The 21,900-nt window shown below is 42.5% G+C and overlaps 1 protein-coding gene across 6 annotated transcripts in view; it reads right to left on the bottom strand.

Annotated features, from left to right (window-relative positions):
* The window catches only part of mdn1 (midasin AAA ATPase 1), a 437,529-nt gene that overhangs the window by 12,719 nt on the left and 402,910 nt on the right, over positions 1-21,900 (bottom strand). For 5 of the 6 annotated variants that reach the window (XM_077510806.1, XM_077510808.1, XM_077510809.1 and 2 more), the window contains exons 91-99: positions 19,701-19,802; positions 19,387-19,585; positions 19,103-19,276; positions 16,036-16,187; positions 9,958-10,047; positions 5,297-5,412; positions 4,939-5,113; positions 3,852-3,925; positions 3,063-3,177 (exon numbers count right to left, since the gene is read on the bottom strand). In XM_077510806.1, coding sequence (XP_077366932.1) covers positions 3,063-3,177; positions 3,852-3,925; positions 4,939-5,113; positions 5,297-5,412; positions 9,958-10,047; positions 16,036-16,187; positions 19,103-19,276; positions 19,387-19,585; positions 19,701-19,802 — 1,197 coding nt within the window. Of the gene's footprint in view, positions 1-3,062; positions 3,178-3,851; positions 3,926-4,938; positions 5,114-5,296; positions 5,413-9,957; positions 10,048-16,035; positions 16,188-19,102; positions 19,277-19,386; positions 19,586-19,700; positions 19,803-21,900 lie in introns of those variants that run through there. The other variant, XM_077510811.1, reaches the window with a different exon arrangement.

Here is a 21,900-nt window from a genome sequence, read left to right as displayed (position 1 = left end):
GCCCGGACACCCTGCGGAGGAAACTCATTTCGGCCGCTTGTATCCGGGATATTGTTCTTTCGGTCATGACCCACACAGCTTGTGACCATGGGTGTGGGTTGGAACGTAGATCGACGGGTAAATCGAGAGCTTTGCCTATTGGCTCAGCTCTTTCTTCACCACGACGGACCGAGACAGAGTCCTGTTCCACGGCCAGGACGAAAACCACACTGCTCCTCCTGAATCCGAGATTCGACTTCCCGACGGACCCTCTTCTCCAGCACCCCTTAATAGACCTTACCAGGCAGGCTGAGGAGTGTGATCTCTCTATAGTTGGAACACACCCTCCGGTCCCCCTTCTTAAAAAGGGGGACCACCACTCCGGTCTGCCAATCCAGAGGCACTGTCCCCGATGTCTACGCGATGTTGTAAAGGCGTGTCAACCATGACAGCCCCACAACATCCAGGGTCTTGAGGAACTCCGGGCGGATCTCATCGACCCCCGGGGCCCTGCCACCGAGGAGCTTTCCAACCACCTCAGTGACTTCGACCCCAGAGATAGGAGAGTCCACCTCAGATTCCCCAGACTCTGCTTCCTCATAGGAAGACGTGTTGGTGGAATTGAGGAAGTCTTCGAAGTATTCCCCCTACCGATTCACGACGTCCCGAGTCGAGGTCAGCCGCACCCCATCGCCACTATACACATGTTAATGGTGCACTGCTTTCCCTTCCTGAGACGGCGGATGGTGGACCAGAATTTCCTCGAAGCCGTCCTGAAGTCATTTTCCATGGCCTCACCGAACTCCTCCCATGTCCGAGTTTTTGCTTCAGCAACCAACGAAGCCGGGTTCCGCTTGGCCAGCCGGTACCCATCAGCTGCTTCCGGAGTCCAAAAAGGCCCGATAGGACTCCTCCTTCAGCTTGACGGCATCCCTTACCGCTGGTGTATACCAGCAGGTTCAAGGATTGCCGCCGCGACAGGCACCGACCACCTTACGGCCACAGCTCTGATCGGCGTGGAACATGGCCCATTCGGACTCTATGTCCCCCGCCTCCCCCCGGGAAAAGGGAGAAGCTCTGCCGGAGGTGGGTGTTGAAAACCTTTCTGACAGGGGATTCCGCCAGATGTTCCCAGCAGACCCTGACAATACGTTTAGTTCTGCCAGGTCGGACCGGCATCTTCCCCCACCAACGGAGCCAACACACCACCAGGTGGTGATCAGTTGACAGCTCTGCCCCTCTCTTCACCCGAGTGTCCAAAACATGCGGCCGCAAATCCGATGACACGACTACAAAGTCGATCATCGAACTGCGCCCGAGGGTGTCCTGTTCCCAAGTGCACATATGGACACCCTTATGTTTGAACATGGTGTCCGTTATGGACAGTCCGTGACGAGCACAGAAGTCCAATAACAGAACACCGCTCGGGTTCTGATCGGGGGGGGGGGGGGGCCGTTCCTCCCAATCACGTCTCTCCAGGTCTCACTGTCATTGCCCACGTGAGCGTTGAAGTCCCCCAGCAAGACGAGGGAGTCCCCAGGGGGAGCGCTCTCCAGCACACCCTCTAAGGACTCCAAAAAGGGTGGGTACTCTGAACTGCTGTTTGGTGCATATGCACAAACAACAGTCAGGAGCCGTCCCCCCACCCGAAGGCGGAGGGAGGCTACCCTTTCGTCTACCGGGGTAAACCCCAACGTCCAGGCGCCGAGCCAGGGGGCAATAAGTATGCCCACACGTGCTCTGTGCCTCTCACAATGGTCAACTCCAGAGTGGAAGAGAGTCCAACCCCTCTCGAGAGGACTGGTACCAGAGCCCAAGCCGTTTGTGGAGGAGAGTCCGACTATGTCTAGTCGGAACTTCTCTGCCTCACACACCAGCTCGGGCTCCTTCCCTGCCAGAGAGGTGACATTACATGTCCCAAGAGCCAGCTTCTGTAGCTGGGGGTCGGTCTGCCAAGGTCTCCTCCCTTGGCTGCCACCCAGCCTACACTGCACCTGACCCCTTTGGCCCCTCCCACCGGTGGTGAGCCCATGGGAAGGGGGACCCACGTTGCCTCTTCGGGCCACCAGGCGCTCGCCAACGAGCCCCGCCTCCAGGTCTGGCTCCAGAAGGGGGCCCCGGTGACCCGCGTCCGGGCAAGGGAAACGTGTTTCCAATCATTTTGGACATCATAAGGGGTTTTTGAGCCGTGCTTAGTCTGGCCCCTCACCTAGGACCTGTTTGCCATGGGTGACCCTGCCAGGGGCATAAAGTCCCAGACAACATAGCTCCTAGGACAGGGATGGGCAATCTCGGTCCTCGAGGGCCGGTGTCCCTGCAGGTTTTTGAGGCTTCCGTTTTCCAACACAGCTGATATATGATCAGCTCATCAGCAAGCTCTGCATAAGAGGGATAACGATCTCGTTGATTGGAATCAGCTTGTGTTGGAAAACGGAAACCTCAAAAACCTGCAGGGACACCGGCCCTCGAGGACCGAGATTGCCCATCCCTGTCCTAGGATCATTGGGACACGCAAACCCCTCCACCACGGTGATTGGGCACACACCTGACTTAAATTGTTTGGTAAAAATTGGTTTCAATTGCTCTTTAAGTATCCTTAGGCAGAGGGTTCAGTTACTTATTCCTCCCCCTTCTGTCATTGTTTGCATGCTATCCTCATTAAAATATGAAAACCTATGAATGTTTGGGTGGTTTTAGTTAAAGCAGACACTGTTGTTTCATCTGTGTGATTTTGACAAAGATCAGATCACGTTTGATGGTGATTTTATGCAGAAATGTGAGAAATTCCAAAAGGTTCAGATACTTTTTCATACCACTGTATGGTGACTTTAAAATGGCCAAATTTTCACCAGGCCCAATCTGTGTGTAAAGTTTGGTGAGTTTTTGTTCACGATTGGTGTCTCAAAAATGTGATTGTTTGCGGAGAAGAAGAATAAAGAAAAAGAAGAGAAATTCTTTCAGGAACAACAGGGACCTTGCAGTGGTCGCTGCTCGGGCCCTAATAAAGAATCTCAATAACATATGAAAGCACTCCCATAACAACAACAACAACGATAATAGCAAAGCATGAGTAGGATTCCCACCTGAGCTATTCTGGTCTTCTTCTGTTGGAATTTACACAATCGGATGATCCGAGCTCCAGAATCATCATTGAATTGCTGTTGGAACGGGTGGAGAAGCTGCACCTGCTCACCAAAACTATATGGGGGGTGGGGGGCGGGGGTTAATATTACATCCACATTGGGCTGGGCAATAAATCGAATTAATTCGATACATCGTCATTTAAAAAAAAATCGAATCGTTGAAAATTTGTTAAATCGTGAAATCAAATTTTGTCTTCTGTATTAGAAAAAGCTGTTGTTCTTATGTTTTTGTAATTTTGCACAAGTGGCAGAATGCTGGATGAGTGGTTAACAAGACATGTTTACAATAGCTACCAATGACTTAATTGTGGCATTTAAGCGCAAACTATGAATGTTAAGTTTATGTTAAAACTAATCTAGAATCAGTATACGTTACTGGTGTCTGAACATTTTGCACAGGAATTATTTTTGAATAAGTGAAACCTTTAAATAAACGTTTGTTGGATTTATTAGATTAAAATAGATTAAAATCGTAATCGTCCTGAATGACTGAAAAATCAAGATTTTATTTTTTGGCTATATCGCTCAGCCCTACATTCACATGAAATACATGCAGAAAATTGTGAGCTCTCTCTTTGCAGTTGTTTCATCATATTGTTCGGGGTGTGGGGTTTTCTGCTCCACATGATGGTTGCACAAATATCACGACATTTTTTTTTTGACCCCAGTATGATATTTGTAAACGACCGATTGAAAAACAAAATTTGATGTACAAGGAAGTGATGATACCTGTAAACAGACACTTGTCCAACTTCCAGTAGAGTGAGAGCATTGACAATCACTGACAGGGATTCAAACGCCAGCTGGGAGAAAGTAGTGCACATAAGCAAAAATGACTCGACAATGATCTGTGATCACACATGAACGCATTAATTGTATCGTCCATTCGTCCAAGTTCGGTTTGTTTGTTTTCCCCTGCATCGGCACTTCCTGGTTTCGTCACAGATGCATATCCCACCCCCAAACACATTAGCACTTTGTGATTCGGCCATACATAAAGTGTAGTGATCGGTGAAAGTCAGCAGTACAAGATGTAAACTCGGGAGTTTGTGAACTCACAAATACCACGAGAATTCAGCTTGCGGAGCAAAGTTATAAAATGACTTGACCTTAGATCAGCGGTGTCAAACTCATGTTAGCTCAGCATGGAGGAAAATATATCATCAAGTGGGCCGGAAAATAACGGTATATAACTTAAAAACGATTGCCGTCATTTATACGCATATTTTTGTGGACCAGCCCGAAATTACGGAGCTCAACTGTAATCATATTGTTCCGAAAAATAACAAATGCAAATGGAACGTGGCAAAGCTTTGCCGGTATACGCTCCGGACGTGTTAAACGTGTTTTACACGGAAAAACACGAACGTGTTTTTCATATATATTGTTCCCAGAATGCATTCCGCGGCGCAGTTAATGATGTTATCAGGACGTTAATCCTTGTTATATTTGTGTTACCAGTAAATTAATTTGTGTCGTATTTAACAAATTTAACCAAACCGTAACTTTAAGTTGTGTGTAAAATAATGACATCAAGGACGACGATTCCCCACACAAGTTGCATTGCTCATCTGAGGACTGCTTGTGAAATTACAAATTTATCTGTTTTGATTGTGGCTGGCTGATTAATCAGTCCGACATTCCAAAATCATCTCGCGGACCGGATTAAACCCATTTGCGGGCATGATCCAGCCCGCGGGCCGTATGTTTGACACCCCTGCCTTAGATCAACCATAGTTCTCTCGGCTGTTCTAGGAACACTTTTTCACCGGATAAACTGAAGGAAACTGTGCAAACGCTGAACAGCAGGACTTACTTGTTTGGAATGGTTGTCTACCATACTGGAGGAGTCATCCACAGCCAGGCAGATCTGGTAATTTCTTTTGCTGAGCTTGGTCCTCCTTAACCAGATCTTGTCCTTGCGGAACTGACTGGCGATGTATGGTATCACTTTTCTCATGTTAAGGCGTTTTCCTGTGCGGTAATCACCTCTGCAGAATAGTAGAAGATGAAAAACGATCAAAGAACGAACAAAGTGAATTTAACGCTACAGCAATATTCCGATTATCAGCACTGCTCCAACACAATCTATGACATGCAGATATGACAACTCTTTTGTTAGTTTAACAGACTCTGTTAAAGTAAAGTCTGCAGTAAGTTATGGTGATACCAACTTGAGCTTTGCAGCTTCCGTGGGCTCCAAAATAAGGCGGAGCTCCTCTGAAAGTTGTTGGGATAGCAGGTAGGTCATTGTCTGGTACTGGTGCCACATGGATGTTGCTGCACACTCCTGGGTCACAAAGGTATTCAATCAAATTCAAAAATAATTCAAACTTGTTAATAAATGCAAGGAACAGCATGTAGACCCTCTGGAATTACCTGGATTTCTGTACAAAACGTTATCTGATCTTCTTCAAGTCAGAACAATAAACAAATACAGTTTTCTTAAAGTGACAGTGTGGGTGTGTGTGTGTGTGTGTGTGTGTGTGTGTGTGTGTGTGTGTGCGTGTGTGTGTGTGTGTGTGAGACCACTAGATGTCGCTACAGTGGTACCTCTACTTACGAACGTCCCTTCATACGAAATTTTCAAGTTACGAAACTCCTCAACAGGAAATTATTACCTCTTGTTACGAAAGATGTTTCAGGATACGAAAGGTAAAACTACAGTATGGGCTGCTACTCGCAGCTCCCAGAGTTTCCTGAACGCAACATACTTACAGCTGTTCTGCCATTGGCTATTACTGGCATCTTCCTGGCATCTCATTGGCTAAGAGGGACCTGTACCGTATGTGACCATAGTTACAGAATAGAATGTGTCTATGTAGCGTCGTCATCATTCGCCCCTCCGGCCATGAGGTGTTTAGATAGTTTTACGTAAATGTATTAACTAACGGCTGACGAATTTGTGCAAAAATTCAAACAATTGGTGATTGATGAAGGATACGTTGCACAGTAAGTTTTTAATTGCGACGAGACGGGCCTTTTTTGGAAAAAGATGCCTCGCCATCGTACCTGAAGTTTCCATCAAGTTTCGGAATTTATTGAGAAAAGAATTAAGAATCACCCAGAAAAAGTGTTCACCATTCGGGCGATTGCTCATTATGATGCTGTTTGCCTTGGACATTTTCAAAAGATTATTAAAAAACAAACAAACAAAAAAACTAAAAAAAAAACAAAAACACAAGGGTTCCGGTGGAGGAGTGGAACCGTCACTTGCCTTCGGGAGATGATGTGCGGCTTACATGATGTAAGCGTGAGCGATAAATATAAAAAAAAAAAAAAAAAATCAAGATTGTTAAAAAAAACGAACATCATTGGATCAGTTCTTTACAAAACACCAGGCAAAAACACAGAAAACATGAATAAAAAAAACAAAGAGGACAGCAGTTAAAAAGGTAAATGAGCATCATTTTTATTCTTTACTCAATTCTTTGTTTTTTACATTATGCACAACTCTCATTTATTGTGCAATAATCTTGTTGTAACATGTATTTGTTACATGTTTTGATGAATTTTTATGCTTTATAAAACATTTATATCTGAATTTTGGGATGCTTGGAACGGATTAGGGCATTTACATGGAAAATGCGTCTCTACTTACAAAAATTTCTACTTAAGAACTTTCTTCCAGAACCAATTAATTTCGTACGTAGAGGTACTTAATATGTATGTCATAGAATGGAGCCGAAGCGCATGCATTTCAAAACATGCGCACTACAGTGGCTCAGAGAGACCACACTTCGCAACCCGACCACCAATATTTTGCGTGAGAGAACGAGCATAGCCGGTGTGAAGCCTGACGAGCAACGCTGAAAGACTGAGCGAGCTCGATGTACCCGGAGACGCTAACAAGAGCAGAGAGCAGGAGTTAGTTGGAGCCATAGGCTGGAGTGGCTAAAAAGAGGGACTCATTACCGGAGAGAGAGGGTGAGCGAGTCCGCACGGGCGGAGGCGCCTTCGAACGAGAGGCCGAGGTTGCGTGGCCGCGGATGAGTCGGACGCTCGTGAGAGCTCCGACCGCGGCGGCCCGGAGCTGCGAGGTCGTGGGCCGGCTGGCTCGGGATGCGCTCCCCCCCTTCCACTCAACCTTGGTCCCAGCCCGGGGCCGCGGCCGGTGCCAGCGCGGCCACCTCGGAACCCGACAGCCGACGGGGACGCAACTGCGTTGGGGAAGCCACCCTTTTTAAATGGCGTGCCCAAGTCGGCACGACACCATCCGAATTGAGCGAACTCATCATGCAAATGCGGGAAAAGTGCGTAAACTATGCGCACACTTTCTGTGAACTCCTTGTGCCAGTTCGTGTCAATGTGGACACAAATGGTCAAGCATTTGTGAACTCGTCGTGAACTAGTCGGAAACAGTGCGGGAACCTCCCAGTTCGTGCGCCAAAATGGCACGACTTGCCACGACAGAATCGTGCCCAAAAGTTGTGAAAGTGTCAGGCTGACTTTATGAGAGCAAAGCAGAAGGTGACAAGCGACAGGAGCCCGAATCACGGGAATCAGCGACTACCACCTCCAGGCCACGGGCCAGATACGAGATCCAAGCACCACAAGGGGTAACTATGTGAACTTGTCCTTTGGGGAGCCGTAGCAGGAATATGGCGGTGAAACATGTCAGACTCTTTTAACTCATTCACTCCTAGCCATTTTCACAGAAGCAATCACGTACGCTCCCGGCTATTTTACTGGATTCTATTGCTAAAAAAGCATGGAACCTATCAAAAGAAAGATTAAAGTCTCTTCTTTCATCAGGGAAAGTATGTTTCGATCTGTTTCCGTTTTGCAGCAATTAGAATTAGAAGAGAGCTAAGTTTCATCAGTTTTCACAAATTTTTTAAAATTGTAAGTAATTTAGCTTTTTTTTTCTACATGGCCCTGGTTGATCTCCTTTGCTCTGCTTCCACCTGCTGGCCGTTTGTGTAATAACTACCATTTCTGCAACCGTTCTTTGCAGTTGAGAGGCTGCATCAAACCATACGGTCTAGCATTAAAAAACAACAACAACAACAAAACTTAGAAATTCGTCTTTGGGACAATTAAAACATTAAATAAAAACGTATTTGGGAGCAGATGAGTTAAGGTGAAGCTCCAGCCATGTAATATAATTAGTCATTACTAGACCTACGGTTATATTAAAAATGTACATTGATGTAATATAACTTATTAAATGAATTATTACATCATCACTAGATGGCGCTAAATATTACACACTCTCAGTTTAAAGGGATACTTCATTTATTTAGCCCATCCATCCATCCATCCATCCATCAATCCATCCATCCATCCATCCATTTTCTTGACCGCGTATTCCTCACAAGGGTCGCGGGGGGTGCTGGCGCCTATCTCAGCTGGCTCGGGGCAGTAGGCGGGGGACACTCTGGACTGGTTGCCAGCCAATCGCAGGGCACACAGAGACGAACAACCATCCACACTCACAAGCACACCTAGGGACAATTCAGAGCGCCCAATTAACCTGCCAGGCATGTCTTTGGAATGTGGGAGGAGACCGGAGTACCCGGAGAAGACCCACGCGGGCACGGGCAGAACATGCAAACTTTATTTAGCCCATTATAGCAATAAAAAGGTTTTTTATTAATTTGATACTTTCATTAATTTTCACATACAATTAGTACCTTTAAAAACACATTTTGGAACTTGCTGTTGACTGTAAATGACATCACAAGGGGTCAGGTAACCAATCACAGTTCACCTGTTTTTTTAGGTTTGGTCAGTCAATTTTATTCGACAGCAAGTTGCAAAATGTGTTTTTAAAGGTAATAATTGTACATGAAAAATAATGAAAACATCAAAATTATTATCGGCAAAATATTAATGTTTGACTGCCAAAAATGGCTAAATAAGTAAAGTATCCCTTTAAATATACAAACAACACATTTCCATGTTTTTACTTAACACATGGATGCCACAGTGCATAATAGAAAAAGCATGTCAATCTGTATTTTATTACTGGTTGAGCCTGCTTTGGAAGCGCTGCAATCATCATTTGCCGTTTCTGCACATCAGACCTGCACAGTGGTTAAGGAGGATTTTTTTTTTTTTTTTTTTTTTTTACCATTCCTCACTACAAAAACGTTTCAGTTCAGTTAACATTCTTAGAATGTCTGGTGTGAATCGCTCTCTTGAGGTCATACCACAACATCTCAACTGGGCTGGATTCAGGATCGGACAAATCTCCTGCAAAGATCTTCATAAACTTAAAGATTGTTCTTCGTAATAAATATTATTGTGAAAGCACAACCAGCTGTAGGCCGAATGAGTTTTTAAAAATCATGTCTTCTTCGAATCATGCAGTGAAGAAAAAGGTTGGTAATGGGGATGTAGTATTTCATTGTTGAGCATATGTGCACGAGCCTTATTTGCACATAAAAAGTGGCAATGCACGAGAAATACAACCTCAAATGTATAAATTACTCCACGAGACATGGCAAAGCAGCCTTTTTAAGAAACCCATTGAAGCTAAAAAAAAAAAAAAAAAACATTTTAAAATGATGCTTGAGAAAATCTTTTTTTTTTTTTTTGCGGAATACCTGATGCTGCACCAAGATCCTGCCTACAGGTTATGTGAGTTTGAGACCCGTGGTTTAAGCAGACTGTGTAACTTAGTGATAATCAGATCACTGTTTTTGATTTTTTTTTTTAACTAATTCCAAAGGATTCCCATACTTTCTTCTAAATCTGTATGTGCAGTACTCCTCATACTCAAAGTGTACTTTATCTTCAAATAGTAGAAACGGCAATCTCTTCTGTAAATGCTGGCCTATGGCACATCTTCATCAAACTTTATTAACATTATGAATACATTGGTACACACCTCTTCCTGTGTTCCTGGAGTCAATTTGTGCCACATTGATAACTGCACCTCCATCTCCCTCCTGATGTCGTCTGGGTCTCTGTCTAACCTCTGGGGGGGAAAAAAGGGGGCCACATGCACATACAGTCATAAATGTGATATCAAATTGGAAACAACAATGATGGACTGAAATATACAGAAGGATAGCCTCTTAGCAATGGTGTGCCTTCAGGGCAGTGGTGTAACATCAAGCTGAAAGGCCCCAGTGCAAAAAAAAAAATAAAAAATTGGGCCCCCCTCCCACGATTTCTCTATTTTTATTATTTATTTATTTTTTGTATCTGGGGAATGGTCCAGTGGGCCTGAGCCAATTGCTATATTATACAGTAGCCTTTAGCTTTTTTTTTTTTTTTTTTGAACTTTTATTGTCAAAACTGACAACATAACAATAATTATCCTGAGATAGGGCTTTTACATACAATTGGTATCATGCAAATACAAGTAATAAGAAAAACAACAACAAAAATGACCTCCACATACCCAGGGTATCAATACCCTATCTAACAAGGTCCAGAATTGGTCCCCATCTTCTTTCAAAAATAGGAAATCTCATCTGCAGCTGTGCTGTCAATTGTTCCATAGCGTACATCTATTTGATTTTTTTTTTTCAACCATTGTGCAACTGTGGGTGGTTCAGGTTTCAGCCAGTTGATGGTTATCATTTTTCTTGCAGTCATTAGGAGGAGATGAAGCACATATTTTTGGTCATGAGACAAGTTATCCAAGAATATATCCAACAAATAAATCAAAGGATCCAGGGGGAGTGTCACTTTAAGTATTTTCTAATTTTCCCCTTACTCCAGTCCAGAAACCTTGCAGTCCCAAAAGATGTGGGTCTGATTCGCCACAAGACCACAATTCCTCCAACATTTATCAGTAACCCCATGCTTATACACGGAGCACTTTAATGGGGTTCTAAAGAATCTTATTTTTGCTTTCCAGTCAAATTCCTTCCACATTTGACCCCCTACCCCCTTATGACAACCAGAACAAACATCTTCCCAAGTATCATCATCCAAGGTCACATTCAATTCGAGTTCCCACTGTTGTTTTATGTATTGAGTGTTATCTGACATATCCATTAGTAATTTCTTATACATGAAAGATGCTTGTTTTTTCATTACACTTTCATTCTCAATCAATTGACTGAAATGCTTTTCTATACGAGTTGGTTCCCTTCTAATATGTACCCAATCCTGATGTGTCATTATATAATTTCTAATTTGTAGATACTAGATACCGATAATGATACCTTGACATTAGATTGAATTTGCTACATAATTGTGCAAAGCTTTTAATCATGTTTCCCTCAAATAACTGCCTAAAAGTTCTGAGGTTATTTTCAGCTAGGGTTGCCAACTGTCCCGTTTTAGCCGGGACTTCCCATATTTTGGACTAAATTTTTATGTCCCGTACGAGACATTTAAAGTCCCGTAAAATATTTATCTGTTCTGACACAAAATGTAGCAAACGGCAATTTTGCCATTTTTGGACCACAGCGGCTCCCGTAGGTTGACAAATGACAAGGAAGTTGCTCATAGCCAATAAAATGAGTCGCTGGGTGTCACATGAAGTAACTTCCTTTCACATTTGTGATTGACAGCTAAAATTAGCCAATGGTAATCGGGATGGGGGGTGGGGGCGGTCAGACGCGGTTCCTTTGACAAACGTATCTACTTCCACGTTAGCCAGAACGCGCTCACCCGCCTGCTGACCACGGACGTCATATTTATGTAGCAAGCTGGATCTGCCTCTGCCGTTGCCTTTTTGTGGATTAAAAAAATATGTGATGCACAGCGACGTATTGCAATGGGAGCCGCCAACACGTCTCGTCCAGGCTGACACAGTTGACATATCGCTGGAATTCCTTTAAGTCCTCACGTTATAACGTTCACACGATCACATGTTCAAGTGAGTGGGAAATCTTTAATTTTAATCAGTCAAGCCACACACACACACACACACACACACACACACACACACACACACACACACACACACACACACACACAACAAATGCATGCACAATTTGTAGAACATCACATACAGTGATGCTGTTATGTTTGTGGTGTGATTGTGGACCCAAATGCGACGAAGCAGGGTGAGAAGGGAGAGAGGCCCAAACGGGATTTTGATTAACAAAAAGCTTGCGTTGCCACACCTACAGTACAGTGTGTTAAGTACCGTTGTACCAATAAGTATGAAATGTGTGGGAGAAACTATAAATGCAGATTAACGACACAGTGCTAATGGTGCAAGCTAACGGGCAACGACGGTGATAAGGCAAACTATCGACGGGAAAATGACGGATGTGGAGATAATCTTGCACAAAATAAGGGATTTTCGCCGAGAGAACAAAGAACAATTTGATATCCTCAAAGAAGATATTTTGAAGGCGAACAAGAGATTGGACGAAGCTGACGAATCGGAAAAGTGGAGGAAAGGGCCCAAAACACAGAAGTAGTGGTAGCAGAAACGCTAAAGCTACACGCAAACATGGAAGGTAAACTGCTGGATTTGGAGGGTCGCTCTCGGCGTGAGAATCTGAGGATTTATGGAGTTCTGGAAGGTGCCGAGGCAGACTCGCCGACCATGGTCGTGTTTGTGGAAAAGCTACTACGATTGAAAGGTCGCACAGGTCAGCTGGGCCGCAACCACCGGACGAAGCGCCACCACGTTCCATTATCGTCAAGTTCTTGAGCTTCGTGACTAAAGAGACGCTGCTTCGAAAAGCCTGGCAGGGGAGAGGATTTACATGGCAGGAAAAACACATTAACCTGGATAATGACTATCCACCGTTGATCCTAAAAAAACGACGTCAGTTTGCTGAGGTTCGAAAGGCCCTGAAGGAAGATCACATCCCATTTCAGACCCTCTTCCCTGCTAGACTGAGAGTCAGATACAAGGATGGTACCAAAACTTATGACACCATTGAAGAGGCAACCGAAGACATGTCAAGAAGAGGATACAACGTGACAGTCATCAAACGCCATGAGACACTGATGGAGCGGATACAGCGACTGAGGATACAGCGACTGACTTTGAGACAAGCAGGTAGACGGACGGCGAAAGACACCCACACAACAAGAAACGGAACAGGCTACAAAGAGAAGCTCAGAGCCTTCAGGAGACCAACACCCGCACCGGCTGAAAACTGATGCGCCCCACCACTCCCACCACCACAACATCACACCACCAAGGACAACAAATTCAACAGACTGCTGTAATGTTGACAAAATTTAAGGGTAAAGAGACACTAGAATTTAAATAGGTTCATGTTGGGTTTCTTTTCCTGAACATACAATCAATGCAGAAAAGGGCCTCTCCCTCCATATGTTGGAGGGAGATTGCTCCTTTGGAGCCCATCACTGAGGCTCACCAGGCTCTAATTCAGAGACCCCTACATTGGAAGTTAGAAAGTTTGTTTTGGTTTAAACATGTTTTTGTTTTTTTACTTGTTTTTTCTTTTATACCACCACGGGTTCTGGAGGGAGTTTGGGAGCACAATAGTTTGATGAGAATGTACAAGGGAGCACTCAAAGATGGAGCATAGACCAATAAAAATAGCGTCATTTAATATTAATGGTGTTCTCAACCCAATAAAGAGGACAAAAATCCTATCGAAACTAAAAAAAGATAATGTTCAAATAGATTTCCTGCAAGAAACACACCTCAGTGATTCTGAGCATGCTAAACTGAACAAATTGGGATTTAAACATATTTACTTCTCTTCTCATGAGTCTGGCAGAAGGTGAGGGGTTGCGATCCTGATATCCAGCGTGATAAATTACGAACATGTAACAGAATATAAAGATAAAGAAGGTAGGTTTGTTCACATAACTGGTAAAATAGAAGGTAACTTGATAAGCCTTTTTAATGTGTATGTACCACCTGAAAGCGACTGGATCTTTTATAAACAAATATTTGATATAATGATAACTAACAGTAAAGGGACATTGATTTGTGGAGGGGACTTCAATATTAGACTAAACCCAAAATTGGATTCATCAAATGGGAAATCTGAAGCAAGAAACATTGCAAAGAAAATTAATACACTTATGAATGAAATGGGAATTGTAGATGTATGGCGAAGTAGGAACCCGATTAACCGAGATTATACACATTACTCATCTGCTCATCATGTCTACTCTCGAATTGATTATTTTTTCATGTTTAACACAGATTTGTATAGGGTGGTGGGCTGCGAAATTAGTCCATCTACCCTATCAGATCATGGCCATATTTGCATTTAACTTTATTTGTCCCCTCAATTTTTTCAAAATGGTCCCAAACTCTGGACACCTTCTTTCTTTTTTGAGGGGTGTGACAGGAGTCTACCCTTTTTTTTTTTTTTTTTTTTTTTACTTTGTCCTCCATCGCACGGACAGGAGGAGGCAACAGTCTGCGGCGATGCGCGCAAAGGCATAAAAGGTCAGTGTGAAACATGGACCGCGGCGGCGCAAACATGGTTCCAGGCGGAGCGTCGACTTAAATTTTTCCAGTCGACCTATTTTTAAAGTCGACCAACTTGAGTCCAATTTTTTTCCCAGCCCTAATGCAAAGTTATCGAAAGTTTTTTTTTTTGTCGCAAGCTGTTGCCATAGCGATGCATTGTTTGCCAAGTAAAGTGCTGCTTTTTTTTTTTGTCTATACATGTGTGAAAACTCATGAAACTTTGCACACACATCAGACTTGTCATGAACATGAATTGTTAGAGATTTCTTGTGCAATTTGCAATAAATAGCACCCTCTAGACATTTTTATGAAGCATTTCCGATTGTATGATTATGCTAGATTTGTGAAAATTAGGACAGACCCCTATCAGCCTAAGACCTACAAAAAAGTATTATGTAGCCATTTGCTAAACCAAAGAGGAAGTCCGCTATTTTGATTTTATTTTGGGAATTATACATCATTTTTGGCCTTTTTCATGAAACTTTGCACACACAAGGCATGGAAAAAACATTAACATTTTAAATGGTCCTTGTTCCATGTAACAGTACCCCACTACCAAAAATCCTGCCTAGGGTGCCAAGTCGCTGAGGAACACCACTGACAAGACCCCAAGATCCTTGAACTCCTCTGAGGACCATGGTCTCAGATTTGAAGGTGCTGAGTTCTATGCCAACCGCTTCACGCTCGCCTGTGAACGATTCCAGTGAGAGTCGGAGATCGTGGCTTGAAGAAGACAACACACCACATCATTTGCAAAAAGCAGACATGCAATGCTGAGGTCTCCAAAACGGACCCCCTCAACGCTTAGGCTGCACCTAGAAATTCTGTCCATAAAGGCTATGAACAGAATCGGTGACAACAATGCAAATCTTATCAGAGTCCAAACCTCACTGGAAATGAATCCGACTTATTGGTGGAAATATATGGCGCCTTCCCTGTCAGAGAGGTGATATTCCATGTCCCTAGGGCTAGCTTCTGGAGCTGAGCCCAGCTCACAAGCTGTGGTGAGCCAATGGGAAGGGGACCTACGTTGCCTTTTCAGGTTATGCCCGACTGGGCCCCATGGGTGGCCCCGCCCAGACGCTCATCATCGAGTCTCACCTCCATGCCTGGCTACAGAGGGGTGCCCCGGTGACCCGTGTCTGGGCAAGGAAAATGTTTGTTCAATGATTTTCATTTCTTGGGGGCAAATGAAACGTGCTTTTCATAGCTATAGTAAAGTTTCCCTCCTTGCATTTGCAAGCACTTTTTGTTAACCTTTTCCCCCTGGCTTTTAACCAGCGCTTTTTGTTCATATTCACGTGTTTTTGGTGAATAAAACACTCACAATCCCCTCCTCTGTGTTCTGTGATTCTGGGATCGACTTTCCGGTCAATGGAAACATCTCATTTTGTACATTATTTCGTGACGTGATGTGTTAAAGTGGATTAGGTGATTTAAATACCCACTGAAGGCCCAGGTCTGAAACTGACTTGCTGCCTCTGCATTTTAGGAATGGTGCAGATGGGTGAATAACGCTGAGTCCAACTATAGTATTTTTGTTGTTTCATTACAAAGTGTGCCAAAAACTAAAATCATATGTACCTGTATTTTGTCTATGAGCATCTCTGGAAGAGTGTGAAAGGTTGATTCTGAGTTTTTGTTGGCTTGCTCTCTATCTCTGGAATGCCTGCTGTATTCCCATTCATTGTCTTCATTCTCTTGCCTCTGTGGATGCATCTCTACATTCTCTATACCTGTAAAAACAATAACAAAAACACTTGGGTTTTAGAAAAGTCCTGGGAACTTTCTGTCGTTATTTTGCTGCAGTGATATGAAGCATTAAAAAATGCACGATTGGACAGTTTTACTCAGAAACCTTCAAATAAAGTAATGTTAGCAAAGAGGTCTCGATTCTCTGATGGAAATGCCACGTATAAAATGAGAGCAAGAAACACATTATACCCTCTCAAACTTAGCAATATCATATCGAATCGAACCTTATCGTATCATTTCTAGTGATAGACCGATATGGTTTTTTCAAGGCTGATACCGATACAGATTATTAGTGATCAAGTTGGCCGATAACCGATATTTCAAGCTGATATTCATTTGCAGTAAAATGGGAAAAAAAACAACTTTTTTTTTAAACTATATCAACAGATTTGTTTAAAAAAATATATAACAAAAATTGCAGGGAGCTTCCAGGGGTCATTAGCATGTAAATTAAAAAATAATAAAATTTCAAAAGTAAATAAATAAATCCCTAAAGATTTCTACTGTGAAAGTTTTCTAAAATTTCAACATAATTTGTTTATTTATTTATTTTTTATTGTATTTATTTATTTATATTTATTTGTTTTTTAATTTCCATTATTTATTTTATTTGTTTAATTTATTTATTTATGTATTATTATTATTGATTTATTTATTTATAAAAGATTTCTACTGTCAAAGTTTCTAATATTTCAACATAATTTCTTTCTTTCTTTATTTTTTTTTTTAATAAAAAGTGTAGGGAATTCCTGGTTTTCATAAAGTGGAAATTTAAATAGATCCATAAATGAAAAGTTCCCTGCATGATGCAACTCACTGAGTGACAAATTCATGCGAATGTAGCTAATTTGGGGTTTTTGTTAGGGTTCGTAAAAACGTTTCAAAAAGATCTTCGCCATGAAAAATTGTCTGAATATGTTCCAAATGTGTTTACGGCAAATAAAAACTGACTGCGAACATTTTACAAATCCTGCTGAAAACCCCAAATTCGCTACATTGGCAAGTATTCACTGCTCAGTGAGCTTTATCGGCCTTCAGATTCATGGCCGATGCCGATATTTGTCAAAATGCCAAATATCGGCACCAGCCGATTATCGGTCTATCCCTAATCATTTCCCTTTAAAATGAACTGTGAATCATATCATATGTCATGTATTACAATGTATCAAATTGTCTTTTCCCGCAAAAGCACGCCTACGTGCCAAGCTTTTGAGTCCATCTGTTTGTGCTGTTTGACAATTTGCAGTAGTGAATCCTCTAAGTTAATGGCTACGTTTGCAGTTCAGTTCACCTTCCAAATAGCTGCCAAATGCTTGTCACCTGAGATCAAAATAGAGAGGTGTAATGTGGGTTGTTTTACAGAAGCCTTTTGGAGTTTGTCACTTTGTTTTTTTGTTTTGTTTTTTTAACTCACGGCTGCCACTCTCTGGCCCAAAGCACAACTGCAACCTCTATGTCAAGCTCGGGCATGCAAGTACGTACGCTGGAATAAACTCTTAATTTTTCTTTTTTTTTGGTGTCTAAGCCGAAGTTTGGGCTGGCTCGAATGTGGTGTTTTTATTTGTTTCCATCCCGATCTTGTCGTAAGCTAACATTAAATGTCCACGGGACGACGAGCATGACGTCAACCTATACCACCACCCCACCCTCCTCTCCCCCCCAAAAAACGTGGTTTGTTCGCACCCACACTAAAGGTAAGATATAAGCTAGTAGGCGCTGTCGGAGTAAAAAAGTCGGGGTTATTTGTACTCATATGGGCATTGCTGAAGCGTGCATGATAAAACTTTTATGAACTACACAAGGCACATTTATGGTTTTCATGTTATTTGGTGACACTTTAAGTAATGTCAAAAATGAGATACACGAAGTGCATTCGCATCACACATTTACCTAGCTTGTCAAGCCACACCCACTTTCTTGAACGAAAGAAAGTTGGTCTGGTCACTTGGCCATTGAAAGCGATTTCGGCCCAGCTCAAGACACAATCAAATTTGTTTAATTGATATGACATATTCTTCATAAGCAACGTCACTCTTCGGCGCCGGAAGACCATCATCATCGTATTCAAAATGTCGCACACGAAAGATGATAGCACGATAGTTTGTTAATTCAACATTAAACTCTGTTTTAAATGACTAGAAACACATGGAGACATTAACAGCCCAGCAGCTGACGGCCCTAGAAGCATTTCTTTTAAAAGAAGACCGGTTTGCTTTGCTTTTCACTGCCTTTAGAAATAGTTTAATCTATCAGTTAGCTCCATCCATTTCAAAGCGGATGTCGTGTATCAAAACAGAGGCTTACGACACCACGACCACTCTTAGCTGATTGGATCGTTGTACTGTTTGGTAAGGTTGTCCTGCCTCAGAAATACGCTTGATGCTAACAGTGACCAGATTTATCAGCTTTTTACTTTTTTTATTTATTTAGTTTTTAAATAAAATTGATTAATTTATGTGTTCTATCTTTTGCCAAACAGGAAAGCTCTAGGACCATTATCAACCTTTTTCCCTTTGTAATTATGTGAGCCGTTGTTGCACCTCGTAATACAGCAGTTCACCACATTGCGATTTGGCCGGATAAATATTCCAATAATTCAGAGGAAACACCATGACAGAACACATCTTGCGTTGTAAACAAGTGTCCGCTAGTCCCCAAAATGTCGGCTATGCCCATGATGATGACAAATTCCCCAAACCTATGGGGTGGCAGAAAGTGACAAAGCAGAGATGTATTTGCACACGTTTAAAATTTCATGCAAATAGGTATAAACAGGTCAGTGGCATGGTCTTTCAGGAGTAAGAAAAAAAAGTTGAATGAAAAGAGAGCGAGGAAAAAAATAATTTGCATAATAATGTGTGTCAGCAGGTGCATGATGAATTTTCAAAAGTAGCACCTTGCTCCTGCAATGCCTTTGTTGTATCCAGCTGTTCAGGTTTTAGCTCCTGGACTTCAGTAGCTTGAAAGTCATCATCTTGGTGCTCTATTTCAAATGAAAGATCCTCCTCGTCCTGATTTTCATTCTTGTCCTGTTGACAGTCTGCTGCCTCCTGATCTGCATTGGCAACATCTGGGAGCATTCAACAGATATATCTATTGTTATATTTATAATCATAATATATGATTTACTTCTTCATACCTTGCACTAACAATTTTCTTCATGATGGAGTTGCTACTGACCGTATGTTTGCCTGTCATAGGCCATGTCCCCTCCGTTGATATGTTCATAAAGGTCGGACTCTTGCTGGGTTTCAAATTGCTTGCTGTCTTGCGTCTGCTCATGAGAGCTCTCCAACGTACGAAGACGCTTGTTAATAAGCTCATTGTAGTCACCTGTCGAACGTTCATTGTCTGCTTGTCCAGGTTTCCTTTTAAAGCTCTGGAACACAATCATATTTAGACAATAGAGCTTATTGTAAAAAGATAAGGAATGAAAAAATGTTAAGAGTTCACAAGAATAAATAATTCCAAATATATTAGCTCATTCACTGTACCTGAGTGGTGTTATGTTTTTGTGTCTGTGAAGCCATCCTTGCAGTCAGCTTTGACTGGTGACCTTCTGAGTCGTTTGCATCAGCTGCTCCATTCCCATGCTCCTATGAAATTAAGTAGGCTATTCAATCACAGTCACTGTTGAAGTAACGAGTGCACATGCCAAATAGTGCCTTTTGGAAAAATGTTGGTCATGAAAATTGCTGCTTCTAAATTAGGTGAATGGGCTTAACTTGAATAGTTTTCTATACCTTCAAGGTACCCAAAGAATTTCGACACACCATCACCTCATTTGCCCACATACAGCGATTTAGACCAGAGCAAGAGGTAAGCCGCTTGGCCGGCACAAGCAGTGAGAGGCTGTCGCAAGCTGTCACAATGTTATACCATTTTAATCAATGGCAGAGGAATACATTTGCATGCGTTTTGTATATTAACTCAAGTACCAGTGACAGCAATCGTCATCGTCTCCATTTTTTAATAGGAATGGACAGACGTCTTCAGCTGCTCTACTTTGAGTACTAACCTGGGACAAAAACATTGCCAGCAGATGGCAGAGTTGGAATTTGATCTCTTCTGGATGACCTCATCGTGTGCAACGATAACGCGTAAGCTGCTAAAAGCATGTTTGATCTTTGGAAATGTGACTGTTAAAAGCAGCTTGGAATTGTGGGAATAATGAAAGCATTCCCAGATATGTTGTTTCTAACCTATGTTATTGAGATTCTTTATTGTGGGAATGCTGAAAGTGTGTCCACAATCAGCATTGATTACCTTTCGGCATCAGATGGCACTTTCAAATACGCCATTAGCTCTGATTTTCACCAAGTTAGCTCACATGGTAAGTACTTCAGCAGGTGCATTGCAGAGTCACTCAAGTGCGTCGGTTCAAGCTTTGCTTGGGGCATGTCCCCCACCAATTTTAATTCCAGAAATGATCATTTTTCAATTATTTTACATCCATTTGATTACATGTCATTTGACATTAATTTATTTCTATATTAATCTATATTTTGAGCTTTCAGAATGGTAACTGCTGTAAGCCTTTCACTTGTGCCCCATTTTGGCCGTTGACTATGACGTGACGAAATGTCGCCCATCAAAGAAGCGCTTACTATATTAACCCTAAACCTAACCCTATCCATCCATTCTGTAAATAAAACATAAGGTGTATTCAGACCAGAAAAGTCGTTTAGTTCGCTTGTTTGGTCCGGACCAAAAGCGGACTCTCTTTTTTTTCCGTTTGGTGCAGTTCGTCTTCACACTGTGCTTTTTGCAAGCAGACTATATTGCGTAATTATGTCAACTCGCGTGATGATCTGTGCTCCCATTGGACAAAAATGACGAGCGCTGAACGCGCAACGAAGCCGGTAAATTGAAGAAAATGTGACATTCCGACATGCTGCATTACTGCCAGGCATATTTGTGGCGTTATGTAAGATATTTGCAAGCATCAAGAGCAGCTCATTCAACGGAGGTTCCGCGATGCTGTTTCTAATTTTGGAACGGCGTCGGAGGAGCCGTTGCGCTTCACGTGCCCCGCCCCCACCACAACATGAAGACAGCAGCGTGGCTAAAATACGCATGATTTAAGAATGAATTTAGCACAATATTAACTACCGGGCAATATTTCCTCCACACGATGCTTGGCTACGGTGGCTTGTTAAGCCCAAAAGGCGCATATGTCCTTGAGTTGGAGCGGATCAGCCATGGTTTGTATTCAGACTGCGAATCGAACCGCACCAAGTGCGTTTGAAAGCAGACCGAGACCACCTCATAAAGTGGGTCTCGGTCCGTTTATTTGGTCCGCACCAGAATTCGTTTGTGTGTATTCAGACCTTCACAAAAGCTCTGGACCAGCGTGGGAAACGAACTCTGGTCCACTTAAAGCGGACCAAACAGTGCAGGTCTGAATACACCCTTAGTTACAGGCATTGAGCCCACTGTGAATTGTATGACAACTGAAAGTTACCAATTTTGCACACAGTACAGTGTCTGGCTATGTGGTCGAGCGGTATTGGCTTTGTGAGCTAGTGGTCATTGGTTCAACTCTCGCTTGGAATTTTTTTCCCCCTACTACAATTTCTGAAATGGTGATTGTTCGACTATTTTACATCCATTTGATTAAATGTTATTTGACATTTAACTTATTTCTATATTAATCCATATTGTCAGCTTCGAGTTCATAATGTGTACTCTTAC

This window comes from Festucalex cinctus, chromosome 21, assembly GCF_051991245.1.
Source record: "Festucalex cinctus isolate MCC-2025b chromosome 21, RoL_Fcin_1.0, whole genome shotgun sequence".
Classification (NCBI taxonomy): domain Eukaryota; kingdom Metazoa; phylum Chordata; class Actinopteri; order Syngnathiformes; family Syngnathidae; genus Festucalex; species Festucalex cinctus.
The sequence above is the reverse complement of the archived record's forward strand: the minus strand, read 5'-3'. Positions and strand labels throughout refer to the sequence as shown.